Source organism: Aplosporella prunicola (assembly GCF_010093885.1).
Source record: "Aplosporella prunicola CBS 121167 unplaced genomic scaffold K452scaffold_18, whole genome shotgun sequence".
Lineage (NCBI taxonomy): Eukaryota > Fungi > Ascomycota > Dothideomycetes > Botryosphaeriales > Aplosporellaceae > Aplosporella > Aplosporella prunicola.
The window spans coordinates 13,108-25,388 of NW_022983546.1; the positions used below are offsets into that span (position 1 = coordinate 13,108).

At 51.7% G+C, this 12,281-nt stretch overlaps 6 protein-coding genes across 6 annotated transcripts; 4 read left to right on the plus strand and 2 right to left on the minus strand.

The window, feature by feature from the left end:
- Window positions 1–981: 981 nt before the first annotated feature.
- Window positions 982–1,415, plus strand: K452DRAFT_299779 (uncharacterized protein; the record flags this gene model as incomplete). Its single annotated transcript, XM_033542262.1, has 3 exons — window positions 982–1,074; window positions 1,123–1,242; window positions 1,299–1,415. 3 exons carry the CDS (start codon window positions 982–984, stop codon window positions 1,413–1,415), a joined length of 330 nt encoding a protein of 109 aa, XP_033395498.1.
- Window positions 1,416–3,096: 1,681 nt separating this feature from the next.
- K452DRAFT_299780 (uncharacterized protein) lies at window positions 3,097–4,341 on the minus strand (the record flags this gene model as incomplete). Its single annotated transcript, XM_033542263.1, has 2 exons — window positions 3,097–3,876; window positions 3,934–4,341. 2 exons carry the CDS (start codon window positions 4,339–4,341, stop codon window positions 3,097–3,099), a joined length of 1,188 nt encoding a protein of 395 aa, XP_033395499.1.
- Window positions 4,342–5,613: 1,272 nt separating this feature from the next.
- On the plus strand, window positions 5,614–6,474 carry K452DRAFT_299781 (uncharacterized protein; the record flags this gene model as incomplete). The annotated part of the gene is made up of 2 exons (XM_033542264.1): window positions 5,614–6,162; window positions 6,220–6,474. 2 exons carry the CDS (start codon window positions 5,614–5,616, stop codon window positions 6,472–6,474), a joined length of 804 nt encoding a protein of 267 aa, XP_033395500.1.
- Window positions 6,475–6,600: 126 nt separating this feature from the next.
- On the plus strand, window positions 6,601–7,394 carry K452DRAFT_299782 (uncharacterized protein; the record flags this gene model as incomplete). Its single annotated transcript, XM_033542265.1, has 2 exons — window positions 6,601–6,769; window positions 6,901–7,394. The coding sequence occupies 2 exons, from the start codon at window positions 6,601–6,603 to the stop codon at window positions 7,392–7,394; spliced, it is 663 nt and encodes a 220-aa protein (XP_033395501.1).
- Window positions 7,395–8,832: 1,438 nt separating this feature from the next.
- On the minus strand, window positions 8,833–10,407 carry K452DRAFT_274228 (glycoside hydrolase family 79 protein; the record flags this gene model as incomplete). The annotated part of the gene is made up of 1 exon (XM_033539183.1): window positions 8,833–10,407. One exon carries the CDS (start codon window positions 10,405–10,407, stop codon window positions 8,833–8,835), a length of 1,575 nt encoding a protein of 524 aa, XP_033395502.1.
- A 551-nt stretch (window positions 10,408–10,958) lies between these two features.
- On the plus strand, window positions 10,959–12,220 carry K452DRAFT_352149 (uncharacterized protein). Its single transcript, XM_033545760.1, has one exon. It carries the CDS (start codon window positions 11,086–11,088, stop codon window positions 12,187–12,189), a length of 1,104 nt encoding a protein of 367 aa, XP_033395503.1. The 5' UTR covers window positions 10,959–11,085; the 3' UTR covers window positions 12,190–12,220.
- The last annotated feature ends 61 nt before the right edge of the window (window positions 12,221–12,281 follow it).

A 12,281-nucleotide genomic window follows, 5' to 3' on the forward strand; every position in this document is an offset into this window, starting at 1 on the left:
AAAAAGGTCGATGAATATCAGCAGTCACTCGGAAAAAAAAAAAGACATATCCTCCAGTCGGAGAGTAAAACTGAACCTCTAAAGATCCAACTAAGGGAGAAGGACCGCAAGCATGCCTGTCAAAAGAAGACTCTTCAAGAGAAGACCATTCGTCTTAATACACTCAAAGAAAGCTTGGAGACGCCGCTATAACAGTATAAAGGGCAAGTATTAGAGTAACTCCGAGTAGTATCTCCATGGAAGACTCCGGACCACATCATGGACCCTTATAAGGCTCTCATGTTCTTCATGAAGGAAACAGTGTACGTCGTGGACTCTCTAGAGGAGTACTTAGGAGACGTCGATGCCGACCGCACAGACATCCACGCCCTACCCAACATCTTCTCCGCACACCATACCACCACATCACCAACTACAAACTCCTGTCCCCAAGTTTTGCCTGCAAAAGGCATTTAACTTCTTCAATTCAGTAAACCACTGACCACAGACTCTCTTCCCCAGGTTATGCCTGCAAAAGGCATTTAACTCCTCACATTCAGAAAGCTATAAAACCTCGCAACCACTCCTATCTTGCTGCACCGTCTCACTTTCAACCTACTAGAAAATGGGACCAAAGAGACGCGGTCATCCTCCCGGAGGCGGTTGAGGACGCGGTCGCGGTAATAACGCAGCCGAAGAAGCTGCTCGTTAAGAGGAGGCTGCTCGCCAAGCTGAAGTCGCCCGTCAGGCTGCCGCCGCCCGTCAAGAGACCATTCGCCAAGAGGCTGCCCGTTAAGATGAGGCCGCTGACCAAGCCCGTCGGGATCGTGAAGCAGAAGCCGCCCGTCAAGAGGCTGCTCGTGAAGCTGAAGCCCGCCGTCAAGAGGCCGCCCATGAAGCGGAGGCCGCTTGTCAAGACAGGGTCGCCGTCGAGAGGCTACTCGCCAGGAAGGGGCAGCTCTTAACGCAGATCGTCAACGACAAGAACTTGCGGCTGCTCGCATGGCTGCTCGCGAAGCTGCTTGCGAAGTCGCCCGGGAGGCTGCTGAGGATGCTGCGCGTGCACGTGGTCCTGGACTGACAGTAGTCGCTGCAGTAAGCATGCCGTCAACCCATTACTCGAACCATACTGACAACTCATAGGTCAGATACACTGACGGGCCTGGCACCCTTGGGGAGCGCATCGGCGAGGCACTCAATGCCATCAGAGAAGCTGGTGGACACATTGTCCGGCTCGACTTTGGCTCGTCGACCGTTCAGTACGTTATGGTTTTCTCCTAAGACCTTAGTAATTACATTGACAAACTTGCATTTACGAGTACAAGGTCAACACTGACAGCCCCGTTGACATCACCACGGGCGATTGGGATGATTTCAAGCGCATCAAACCGCCTGCATCGGCTGCGGCTGCCGACGTGAGTGAAGACACGGAGTGAGGTTCGCAGGATGTTCCATAGGGGCAAACCCTATTCAATGCAAGGGTTTTTGGCATCTGGCGCAGGGTGAGTGTGGGCTGGATAGCTGGGGTAGCAAGCTCGAATCCATGGTTTCATGATCTAAACTCTGGCATGTGACAATCGTTAAGCATTTTGCCATGAAAAACGTCAAAGGAGGAAAGGTAATAGGCATATACAAGGTCGGAGCGGGCATGCTATCAGCGAAGACGGGAAACAGAGATCTATTGTAGGCCTTACGGAACTATCTAAACATGCAAAAATGCTGCTAGCCGATCCGTCCTATTTTTTCATCCACCAGAAGGCTTCAGCAGCACATGCTCAAGACGCAGCTGCTGGCCGGCATTAGCATTACCGTACTCGGGAGGTCAGGAGGGGATGATAACGTTAACATCCGCAATGCCTCTAACATTCTTGGATCAATGCCAAGGATTATCCTGACGCTTTCTTCAAAGCAGTCAAACGCAACCCTTGCCGTCCGCCGGGGAAGTTAAACCCAATGTTGTAGACCTCGACGACAGGCTGCCCGGCTAGGATAGCCCTGGCTTGAATTGCACCCAGGGCGCGAATGAAAGCGTTGAGCTGGTTCGTGCCGTGGCCCCTTCACGCGTCTGGAAGGAGGTGTGGAGCTGGATCGCGGCAAAAGCATTGATCTGAGTGCGATTAGGTATGTGTGGCTAGAGATTAATGGTCTCGGCAAGCAATGAGAGAGATGAAGCCGTGTGGCTTGGAAGCGTGTGTCATTCAAGACACAAAGATAGATTTTCGATAGCGGAAATGTCAATAATCACAGTGAAAAACTTATTATTAACACCTACGATGGGTTTGCTTGCATCTGGACAAAGCACACTTAGGACCAATAAGGGAAATCAGTATGTTCCCCTACGGAATGAAGTTAATGGGAATGGTTGGCGCATAATAAATACACCTTGAATTACTTTTAAAACAGACAAAGAAATGAGTATTGCATGTATAGTAGTACACTTAGACACGGACTGTGGTTTACCTTTTATAGGTTGACAAGTATCTTGCCTTGATTATGGCTCGTGAATTTGTAAAACACGAGAAATCAGTTGGGTAGGGATGAACATCATATCTCTATAGCAACTTAGACTAACTCGAAAGTAGAGGAGTAGGCATCTTTTACAGCATGAAAACAAGCCTCTAATAATGTTGTAATATATATCTATGGAATAGGCAAAGTAAATTTAGGGGAGATAGGATCCATACCTTTACAACACCATGACGCGACTTTGCATAGGTGATACAACATCGTATGCAACAGGCGAAGTATCTTCTACAGTGTATATGTAGTATATCTACGAAATACGAGAAAAAGGTCTTCGGGGGGTTTAAGCCTTTACTTCCGATACAGTAGAAATCGGTTACAGATCGATAAAGAAACATACTTTTTATCACTGAATTTGGCTACGGAGACTGCTATGACCTATGCCCCTGTAGCTGTATGATTTGATTTAGCGGAAGATAGAATGATAGTTTCTTCAACATGAAACGCTTTTTAATTGGGGTGAAGATCGTGCTTTCATGGATGCGTAACTTAACAAAGGATGAAAACTTCGATCTTATGGGAACGATAACGGAGTCGACTATGTTGTGCGGGGAGTGCAACGTTTCCGTGCTGTTGGTGTAAACCTCTCACCAACTACTTGTGTTGGACAAAGAACGCTCGACCTGCATCGGGTAGAGCCGCGAGAAGCGGAGAGGGAGGCTTGACAGTTGCGACCTTGCGTCGCGAAGGACCACTTCCAGAATGCGCTGAAGAGCCCCATTGCTGGGGGCAACAACCTTGACGTTGAGGCCGGCGGCCGCTGCTGCTAGTATAATGATGGAGAGTACTATCGACTTTCCTGTACCTGCAGGGCCTTGGATGGTGCAGAGTCACTGCCTGCAGGACTCTAGCGCAGCCTTGAACGCTTTCAATCTGTGGATCGTTCAGCTTTGCCCTCAGTTTTCTGACGACGTCATTCCTGAGAGCGATGGCGTCGTTGTTCAGCCACTTGCGACTGCGAGCTTCCTCGAAAGCGAACTCGACGAGGTTCGTTCCGCCGGGGATGGTGTCCGTGACGGACCCGAACATCAAGTCCTTGGTCCTGAAGAGGTTTGACGGCGTGTCGAGCTTGAGCTCGGAGTGGTACTGCAGTTGCCTTGTCTGGTCGTGGCTGATAAAGGCCGTGGTATGCAGCGTTATGAAGCCGTTTTCCCTGGCGGTGCTAGATGCCGCCACCTTGCTATCCGTCGTCGCGAAGATGACAAAGTCGGCGTCTTTGCCAATCTTTGATGAGACTATGCCCATAAAGGCCTGTTCATTCTCTCCGGGCTTGACGGCGCGGTCGACGCGGACATGGGTGCCTGCCTCTGGCGCAGTGAAGTCGGTCGGAGCTGACTGCACCCTTACGAGAATGCGAAAGAAGTCCGACATACCCTACCGCGAGAATAGGCAGTCTTGGGCGGTGGACGGGTTAATGTGACTTCTGGTGACGGTGTCTTTGAAAGCAAGATCCCGATATAGACCTTGCATGAAGACGGCTTGGAAGTCCGTCCTCGACGCCAGAGGGACAACGGTCTCCGTAGAGAACGGGAGCACATTCTGCATGGTGAGGCCGCCTTGCGCGGCAAACGAGCTCGTGGTCAATTGCCACGCAGGGAAGCCAGGAATGTACGGGCTTCCAAGAGGCAAGGAGAAGTATCCCCAAGCCGCTGTCTCGAGGAACCTCCATTTTGGCTTGTCGGCATCGACGTACGACACGGTTCCATCGTCGTAGTCATGATCAATCTCGTGGAAGAATGCCTCTTTCTGGGCATAGTGCCAAAAGTTCGAGCCGAAGAGGGACACCCTGTTCGAAGCGATGCTCGATCCTGGGTGGATGACCAAAGCGGAGTGTCTCATGTCGAGAAGGCCCTGAAACCACCACAGACGTCGCTCGAACTTTTCATCGACGTGGAATAAGCAGGTTAGCGACTTGGCTTTGAGCAGTTCCCTAATCGCACATTTGACATCGTGAGATATGATGCTGCTGAACGGAATTCCACTCAAGACGGGGCTCGAGTGTTCGTTGATGCGGAATTTTAGAACCGCCCAATCTCTCTTCTGATTTAGCCCCCTTGCGAGGCGTGCGTGCTTCTTGATGAGCGCCGGGTCCGCTGCTGCCAGTCCATTGCAGCCAATTAAAAGTAGAGTTTATGGGCAAGATATACTTAGTAACGTAGAACTTCAGCCTGCAGGAAATTAGGCGTGATGTCTATCTAAGCCTAAGAACTTAGGTAGATAGAACCGACTACTGCGCCGCGAGCCGAGGCTCCATGTAACCGCGTGGAAGTAGAAAGGTACAAGGTATACTTGTAATTAGATACACGCGAAGGCGGAATATTTGTAAGTACCTGGGAGAACTATGTGGCTCTAATAACTAAACTGTTCGAGGGGTACCGAAGGCATCCTGGGTACGCGAGGACCTAAGGTATTAAGACATATAAAGTATACTGCATAGATTCGATGACAGGAATCGCCTGGGGCGGCTGAAATATCTATAGCTAGGCGATCCGGCTAAGCTTGTATCCTCGTTAGAGTCATCGCAGAGTCGCGGGGTACGGTTTTCTACTTTACCTACAAAATACTCCTTAGGTGATTATAATTCGCTACTTCGCTACCAAATTCTTGGCTTTCCCGAACGTTAATGCACCCCCTGCATGTTCGTTAGACACCTTGTAGTATATTTCGCCAGGTCGTCGTATGATTGCTGGAGTTTCTGGAGTTCCCGGCGACGGTCATCTGCATACTCGTTTTGAGACAACACAAACTGCTTGCGAACGTCCTTCAACTCGGCTTGGTGAGCCTTGATCTGATTTCCGTAATGCCATTTGTAGCGATCCACGGTCGCTTGACCTAGAGTTATAGGTGGCGAAGAAGGATTAAGTCTGTCTATGTGGTTGGTTGTAGGCTTTATACATAAATCTAAGGTATGTTGTCATAGAAAGCCATGGCATGATGTCCGGGATTGTAGCAAACACACGGTTATAAAGAACTTAAGGCTAACTCGGATCGTATAATCTAGGCATCACAGCAAAGTTGTTTGTCCATTCTCTCTCCTCTCATCAAAGCCTTTCAAAGAGCGATTTGGGCCGTACAGCAAAAACACCTAGAGTAAAATTCAAGGGCTCTGGCATGCACTACAAAGTCGGTGCCACATCTCGGCAGGTCTACCAAAAGACCTTTGCGGCCTCATACAGGGCGCATCTCAATGCCGAAGCTCGGAAGAAGTTGATTGTAAAGCTTCAGTCAGAGATGCAGCAGAAGGAACGAGCAGTTCAGCAGCGCCTTGCCGACTCGGACGTCATGGGCAGACTCACATCCCGGGAGCTGGACAGCATGGCTCGGATTAACGATGAGCTGAGTGGAAAAGTATCGGTGGTATTAGACACCCGGTTCCTGGATATGGAAAACCATAACAAAATCCAGAACAACGATCTTATCCACAAGAGCAACGAGCATACCAAGATTCATGATTCGCTCCTGGATGCCACCGCAAAGTTGAACAGCTCGACTGCCGCTCGTGTGCAGCTATCGAAGGAGTTGACCGAGCTAAACAACCTCAACAGTACGATTATGGGCGATCAGGCGGGTACCATCGAAGAGAATGCGGCCCTTCGAAGCAAGGAGGCAAAACTTGCGAAGAGTGACGAATGGCTCACCAGCGAGCGGGAAAGCCTCCTTGTAGACGTTCGGAAACTCACCGAACAATTCTTTAAGGCCATCTAACGCAAAGATCAGATCAACGAAGCGCACACTGCGCTAATCGCCGACAATCAAGCCTTGAAATCCAGCTATGCCGCCTTGGAGATGGACAAGGCTTCCTTCGAGACACTCGCGAATTCAGTTATCCGCTTCCTCTTAAAGGGAGGCTGTCGGCTTGATGCCCATGTCCGCAAAGTAGACGCAGATTTAAAGATCTACAAGACTGAGGCACGATTACTGAAGGAGTACAATGGGAACCGAGCGACGTCCCATGATTTGCTCAATGAATAGCATCAGCAGCTTCAATCCGAACACAAAGACTGCCCTGGTACGATTTCTGCCCTTCGTAAAACAACAGCTCGTCAGACTTTGGAGATCGAAAGCCTCAAAAGAGGTTGCACGGCTCATATCACTCGCATGTCCACTCTAGAGAGTGATGGCACACACATTGCCGAAAGAATCAAAAACCTCGAGGGTCAGCTGCATGTTCGCGACCAGGCTTTGTCCTCGAACAAAACCGAACGCCTGCTTCAACTGGCAAGAATCAGTGGCCTGGATACCGAAAGCAAGAAGCAATCCGAGGCTTGTAAGCAGCTTCGCAAGGGACGGGCAGTACAAGATAGGAAGATTTTGAGTCTTGAGTCGGACGTCTCCAGTCACAAATCACGAATCTGCTTTTGGAGGGCCAGTGTGCACGCAGCACAAATGAAATTGAAGCCGGGAAGAAAACTTGCTCGGAACGCGATGCTGAGATTGAGGACCTCAAGCTGAAGCATCGGAACTTTCAGACTCAAATTGAGGCTCTCGAAATCGACGAACACCGCGTCAGAGACGTCAGCCTTGCTGATCACAATGAGGTCAGAGATCTTCAGTCGAAATGCTGGAGTCGCGACGAACGGATTAGGAAACTCGAAGCAGATGTTAAAAGTCAAGACGGTAAAATAAAGCACCTTAAAACCCGGGTATCGGCTGGCGAGTCAAAATCACAACAGCTCGAAGCCGACAAGGTCCAGCAGGCTGAACGAATTCATCGTATAGAAGACTGCAATTCGAGATACGAAGCCCTCATTGGAGACAAGGACAATCAGCTTCATCGGGCAGAGTCAGGTTGTTGGAGCTTAATGAGACTCTCTACTATTGCAGCGGTTCGGGACCAAATGATTTCGGCAAAAAATGACATGGAGTTCGAGCTCCTGGTAGCGCTGCTGTAGATAGTGTGAGCTTGAGAAAGTAAGTAAAGACATGCTCCTTCCTGTGGTGCAGGACGGGAAGGTGAGGCTTGACGAGGCAGAATCGACCTGCCGCATGGGCAGCGCGGCAGCAATAGGAAAGCCTGCATGATGGAGCGTCTTGGGGGTGATTCAGATGTTGCGGTGCTGAGGAGGTTAAAGGGCTGAAAGAAGTCATGTAGGGCGGTGTTTGCTTCCCTTGAATGCAGTTAGGCTGTGTTAAGCAGGGCGTTGTTTGTTTCTCTTGTATGCTGTTAAGCTGTGTAAAGAAGGGCGATATGGCCTCCCACGGAAGGGCATGTCGCACTGCATATGTTGTTAGCCGCCAAACGTTACCGTAGACTTCAAATGCTTCTACTCGAAGTAAACTGTTCTCTGTCGTAGGGGTATCAAACAAGCTAAGTGTAGATGAAAATCTTTGAACCTTATAGTCTGATAACACTCGGAGCTACCTGGGGTACGACCACCGCTGTGGCCTTCGAACCATTCCCGTCATGAGGATGATGTCCAGGATCAATAGGGTCAAAAGATCTGCTTACCCGATTTGGCCCTCCGGGTAGCTTTCGGGGAAGCGGTAGTCGGTCATGTTTTCGAGGTTCTATGCCTCGCGGAGACTTGGATGGTGCGAGTGAGAGTGAAAGCTGGGAACTAGGCAAGGGTTCTTGACGCCGCGGCTGATGGAGAAGCCTCTAAGCCTCAAAGAGCGAAGTCAGTAGTGAGGGTGAGAAGTGTGAAGTCAAGGGCTCTTACGAATCTTGACGTCGCGGTTGATGAAGAAGCCTTTGAAGCTCGGAAAACGATGGAGAAAGTGAGGACGGAAAATGTGAGCCAGTGGATGTTTGTCGAGGACGCGGTTGGAACAACCGGGCGGACCCAGTGACTGGCTTTGTAGAGACGGTTAAACTGTGAAGGCTCGCAACGGAAGCAAGGCAAGACGAGATAAAGGGAGAGGGAAGTTGGTTGGTGGGTGGAGATGTCGTAACTCGAGCAAGGCCTGCCTCGGAGCCTAAATCATGTGACACCCCCCTCCGTCTAAAGCAGAAGGAGCGAGTTGGAAGCCTTCCACAACTCCGAAGCATGGGCCTCTAAGTCGTAAAGGTGGAAATAAGTGTAGAGGACATTGAAGGTTTTGTCAGTAGCAAAAAGAATGCTTGTACGGGGCACCAGCAACGCTTTGTCTGAATGGAAGATGGTGGTTGGTGTCAGTGGTAACAGTTCTTTATGCTGTTGATAGCTGCCGAGAGTACTGAAGAGAAATAGATCAAACAGTTGCTCGAAGAAACCGGGAGAGATGCCGCTGCTTTGATTCTCCTCGGCATACTAGGCACAGTACCAAAGGGATACGGTTATCTCCAGCTCCACAGGCTGCCTCCTTCGGCATGAGCAGTAAATTCAACTTCTATGACGACTGGCCTGCATCTCAAGATTTTGCAACCTCCAGCAGTACAGCCTGCGCGCGCTGCAACTCAAAAGCCAAAACGCCTTCCGCGCCAACCTCCACCCGCTCAAGCTTCTCCTCGCCCACCTTGGCGCCCGCAGAATCAAACGACACACCAGAGACATCAACGCTGGACTTTGCATTCGTGCCCGGTGCACTAAGCCTCGTCACCTTGACCTCAGCGCCCTCCTCCCACGGCGTGTGAACGCGCAATCCGCTTGACGGCCTGGTGCCGTTGCTCCGAAATGTCGAATCCGTCGCCGTCAGCGTGGAAGGGTTGTGCAAGCCCGAGCTTGAGTTCCAGACGCCCATGTCCAGGAATACAAGTTTCTGCAACCCCGCCTCGCCGAAGATACCATACCCGCTCAGGTCTGAGGAGTTTACTCCAGGCAGAGCGGCGATGCTGTAATCTAAATCGCCAGCGATGGCTTTCGCGAGGAAGTAATGGCCATAGAATCCGGCCCGGATGCCGGCGGTGAGGTTCTCGCCTTTGTAGGTGTACGGGATGGGCGTGAAAGAGGAGTACTCGCTCTGGGCGCCGAGGTGGAAGTATACCTTCTCGATACCGATACTGGCGGCCATGAGGACGTAGTCGACGCCCCAGAGCGCGGCACCGAATGTATCGCTGATGCCGCTGCGCCCGCTGCAAGATATAGAGTTGGTCTCGCCGAGGACGAAGGGAATACCGGCGGCGTCGGCGGCGGCAACTTGCGGGACGTACTGTGAGACGTTCAGCCACAGCGTGGTATGGTTGGACAGAAGATCGAGCCGCATGCGGTACCATCGCTCCGTGTCGCAGGTGGACTGGGGATAGAGATGCATCGCATAGGCGTCGATGATATCGGAGTCCACCAGGCCGGCTGCGGTCAGATTTACCACGTCAAAATCGTCTGTGTCATCGTGCTGGTCCGGAACCCAGGGCGGGTCAGCAAAAACAGCAGCCTGGAACTTTGGAGGATTTGCTGCCTTCTGGTACCACTCGGAAGCAATGACCTGGCCCGTCAGATTGTGCCATTGGTCGATGTATTGCGCTACGTCCCATCCCGGCGCTCGCCAGCCCTTGTTGACGAAATGATCAATCTCGTTGCCGAGCTCCAGCAATTTCAATTTATCCCCAAGGGCTTCGTGCACAGCCTCCGCTTCTGCAACTGCGTTTGCCCAGGCGCTTGTATTGTCACGCAAGTTGAGGGTGTACAGCAGATCTGTTCCTTCCGGGAAGTAGCTAGCCCAAGTGTCGTACCATGCCGGAGTGATGTTGAAGGTGGTCGCGGTAGAAGGCGTGGGATATGCAATGGAGGTCTGATTCTGGTCTGGACGGAGATACGTCTGGTCGGCGGTGTTCCCTCCAACTCGGATTGGCGGCGGCTTTCCCGTGATGTCGGCAATGGCGCTCAGCAGGTTCGTGGCGAGGTCGGATTTCAGATAGTCATCAACCCAGACAGGCTCAATCGAGTAACCGTAAGCATCATGAAGCAAAGCGCGCGATGAGAGGTTTGTTGGAATGGATATCTCAATGGCATGCGCCGCCAAAGGCGCAAGAAACAACACGCTGTACATGATCGGTAGCCGTTAGCTGAGCCAATGGGGAAGTTCTCAAAAACGAAGATAACTGACCTTTATAAACGTACACAATACGAGGTTCGCGAGGCACTCTGCATATTTTTCCGACTGGCGGCTGAAATTTTGATCTGCGAATCGATGCGGGGAAGTCGCGAGCGGAGATGGATCTCGGCCCTCGGGACAGGACGCACCGAGCAACGCCCGCGTCTTGCTAAACCCGTTTAGGCATCAGGGTCTTCGCAGGGCTGAATGACGTGCAGTCAGGTCCCAAACCCACAGCACGTCCCAAGGCCCCAGCATTGGACGCCCATTCTACAGACCAATCAGGGTTTTGGGGCTTGCGGCATTGGAAGCTGGACATTTTTGTAAACCAGATTCAGGGTTGGAAATATCGCAGCCACCCAACTACTTCTGCATTCGCTTCTACAATGGAAGTAGTCAGTGTAGGTAGGCAGCATTTGCTTCATCTCCATCCCCATTCCCCATCCCTATAAATATATGCGGCGGTTTCACGGTCTAATAGCCCCTTAGCGTTTGCTTTGACCAGTTGGGATTTCTAAGCAACCACGCAATCAACAGCATAAATCGCCATGCACTCGTGGGCTAGTCTGCAGCATCGCAGAACCTCCCAATCAACCACAAGCATTGCAGACGCCGTTCTAACCTCCGCTCAAAATGGCCTCCAACCTCTTCAAGCCCCTCAAGATCGCCGCCGGTGAGCTCAAGCACCGCGTGGTCATGGCCCCTCTGACTCGGTTCCGTGGCGACGAGAACGGCGTCCTCCTCCCCATCGCCATTGAGTACTACACGCAGCGGTCCTGCGTTCCAGGAACGCTCATCCTCTCCGAAGCGACCCCAGTCTCGGAGCGCTTTGGCGGAGTGCCCCACGCGCCGGGCATCTGGACCGATGCGCAGATCCAGCGTTGGAAGGAGGTCACCGACGCCGTCCACGCCAACGGCTGCTTCATGTTCTGCCAGCTGTGGGCGCCCGGCCGCGCCGCGGACCCCGCAACCCTCGCGAAGCAGGGCTTCCCACTCGTCAGCTCAAGTGCTGAGCCCATGGCCGACGGCGCGCCCGTCCCGAAAGAGATGACCGAGGAGGAGATCCAGATCTGTATTTCCGACTTCGTCAAGGCGGCCAAAAACGCCATCGCTGCCGGCTTCGACGGCGTTGAGATCCATGGTGCCAACGGCTATTTGGTCGACCAGTTCACCCAGGACAACTGTAACAAGCGGTCTGACCGCTGGGGCGGCTCGGTGGAGAACCGGGCACGGTTCGCGATTGAGACGGCCAAGGCCGTGGCCGAGGCGGTTGGCGCGGAAAGGCTCGGGATGCGGTTGAGCCCGTGGAGCGTTTTCCAAGGGATGAAGATGAAGGACCCGCTTCCTCAATTCTCATACCTGATCAAGGAGCTCAAGAAGCTCAAGCTTGGCCATTTGCACGTCGTCGAGTCTCGTGTCACCAACAGTGAAGACATCGAGAAGGTCGAAGGGATTGAATTTGCTCTTGACATCTGGGACAACCAATCCCCTGTTTTCGTGGCTGGCGGCTTTAAGCCTGATTCGGCGAAGAAGGCGGTTGATGAGGAATATAAAGACAAAAACATCGCCGTGGTGTTTGGAAGGTACTTCATCTCAACTCCAGATTTGGTCTTCCGGATACAGAATGGCATTTCCCCTAACCAGTATGATCGGAGCACATTTTACCTTCCGATGGCAGAGCAAGGATACCTGGATTACCCCTTTAGCGAAGAGTTCAAGAGCCAAAAGTCCGCTTAGAGGCATTAATATCTTGCAGCAAATTAGAAACCACATGCAGAATGGTTTGTACTTTAGAAACTAGACAATAGAAAACAAAGTTTGACTAATGA